General features: G+C 36.9%; 1 protein-coding gene across 1 annotated transcript in view; it reads right to left on the bottom strand.

The window, feature by feature from the left end:
- The window catches only part of LOC119585958, a gene marked incomplete in the record, with an annotated part of 71,494 nt that overhangs the window by 28,471 nt on the left and 41,507 nt on the right, over window positions 1-1,516 (bottom strand). Inside the window, 1 exon segment of the mRNA XM_037934672.1 lies at window positions 107-252. Coding sequence (XP_037790600.1) covers window positions 107-252 — 146 coding nt within the window.

A 1,516-nucleotide genomic window follows, 5' to 3' on the forward strand; every position in this document is an offset into this window, starting at 1 on the left:
CACAGACAAACACAAGACCCCTCCTCTCCCTCCACCTTCTCACTAGTGTTACCCTAACCACCACTACATCTACTAATTCCCATCCTTAATTCTCTCCCATTCTTACCTTCTTGTGAACGACGAGGGGCAGGGAGTCCGAGTCCAGAATAAAGAGCCTAATGGCCGCATAGAGAGCATCCATAAGAGCCACCATCATGGAGACTTTGCTGTCACTTCCGATTCCTTCGTCGAGTACAGCGAAGGACTGGGTTCCTGCGGACGAGAGAGAGGGAGGAGAGGGTCGGGTTAATATCTTGAGGGCGTTTTTTTTTTTAAGTCTGTTTATCTGTCTATTTGTTTATTGTTCTTTCGCTCTTTACTTCTTTATCTTTTTGTTTGGGTATTATCGTTGGATCAGGTTTGTTTGTGTTTTGCGTTTTTTCTTTGTTTTTCTTTGAGAGATTTAGGAGTTCTTTAATATTGTATTGTCTTTGGTGTAAGCGAGGATAGGGATATTGACGGTAAGGATAATGGTGATTATGTTAACAGGGGTGTGGTTGAATGTTCATATCTATGTTCGTATACATCAGTATTTCTGTACATCAGCGTGTATATACACATGCGTAAATTCATATGCACCCACCGGCGTATAATACACCAGTTCTCTCTCACTTTAATATAAGACCAGTAAAAATACTTGTTACATCGACACAAAACAAAACAGAACAAGAAAAAACACAAAAATAAACCACAGAATAAAGCATATGTTCCTCCCCCCCAAAAAAAAACAAGAACAAACAACAAATTCATCAGCCAGGCACACCTCTCCCGCCAGCGCACGAATGGCCGTCATGCTCCCCTTTTCTGGAACCGAATTACGTGTTTCAAATTTCGCCGTGTTCGAGGCTTTAATTCATGATCGTGTGTGTGTCGCATTTCATCACCGTTAATCATAATTAATGGATGTTTTTGTCTTCGTTAATAGGGCCTGGGTTCTAGATATTCGTTATGAGGTGCATGTGTAGGTCCCTTGCATGATATTCGCATGGTAATATTCATCCGTAATTATTTCTTTTCTCTTCGGCTTGACAGTAGCATAATGATGATTTTATTTCGCTTTTTATTTATACATTTATCTATATTTAATACTGGTAATTATTGTAATTCCATGGGTGAAAGATAATTAAATAAATGTATATGAATATAAATGTTCAGTGTGGTTGTGGAATTATTATTAGCCTCCTTGTATAAAACGTGCCAAATAAATTCAATATGAATGTAAACCCTTTTCTAACGTTTTGAAATCATCGTATGTTTACTGAATTATTGAAATGAATTGGAAAAAAAATATATATTTACGCATATGTATTAATTCCTCTGTTCCCCTTGTGGTCTCATAACCAAAATTGTTATTGTAAAATTACATAATGGTCATTGGAATGAATGATATATAATATGTTGCGAGATTTTTAAGGCAGTAAACAAACAAACGGGAGATGAAACAAAGGGAGAAACAAGCAAAAGTGTATTTGTAAAA

Source organism: Penaeus monodon, chromosome 20 (assembly GCF_015228065.2).
Source record: "Penaeus monodon isolate SGIC_2016 chromosome 20, NSTDA_Pmon_1, whole genome shotgun sequence".
Classification (NCBI taxonomy): domain Eukaryota; kingdom Metazoa; phylum Arthropoda; class Malacostraca; order Decapoda; family Penaeidae; genus Penaeus; species Penaeus monodon.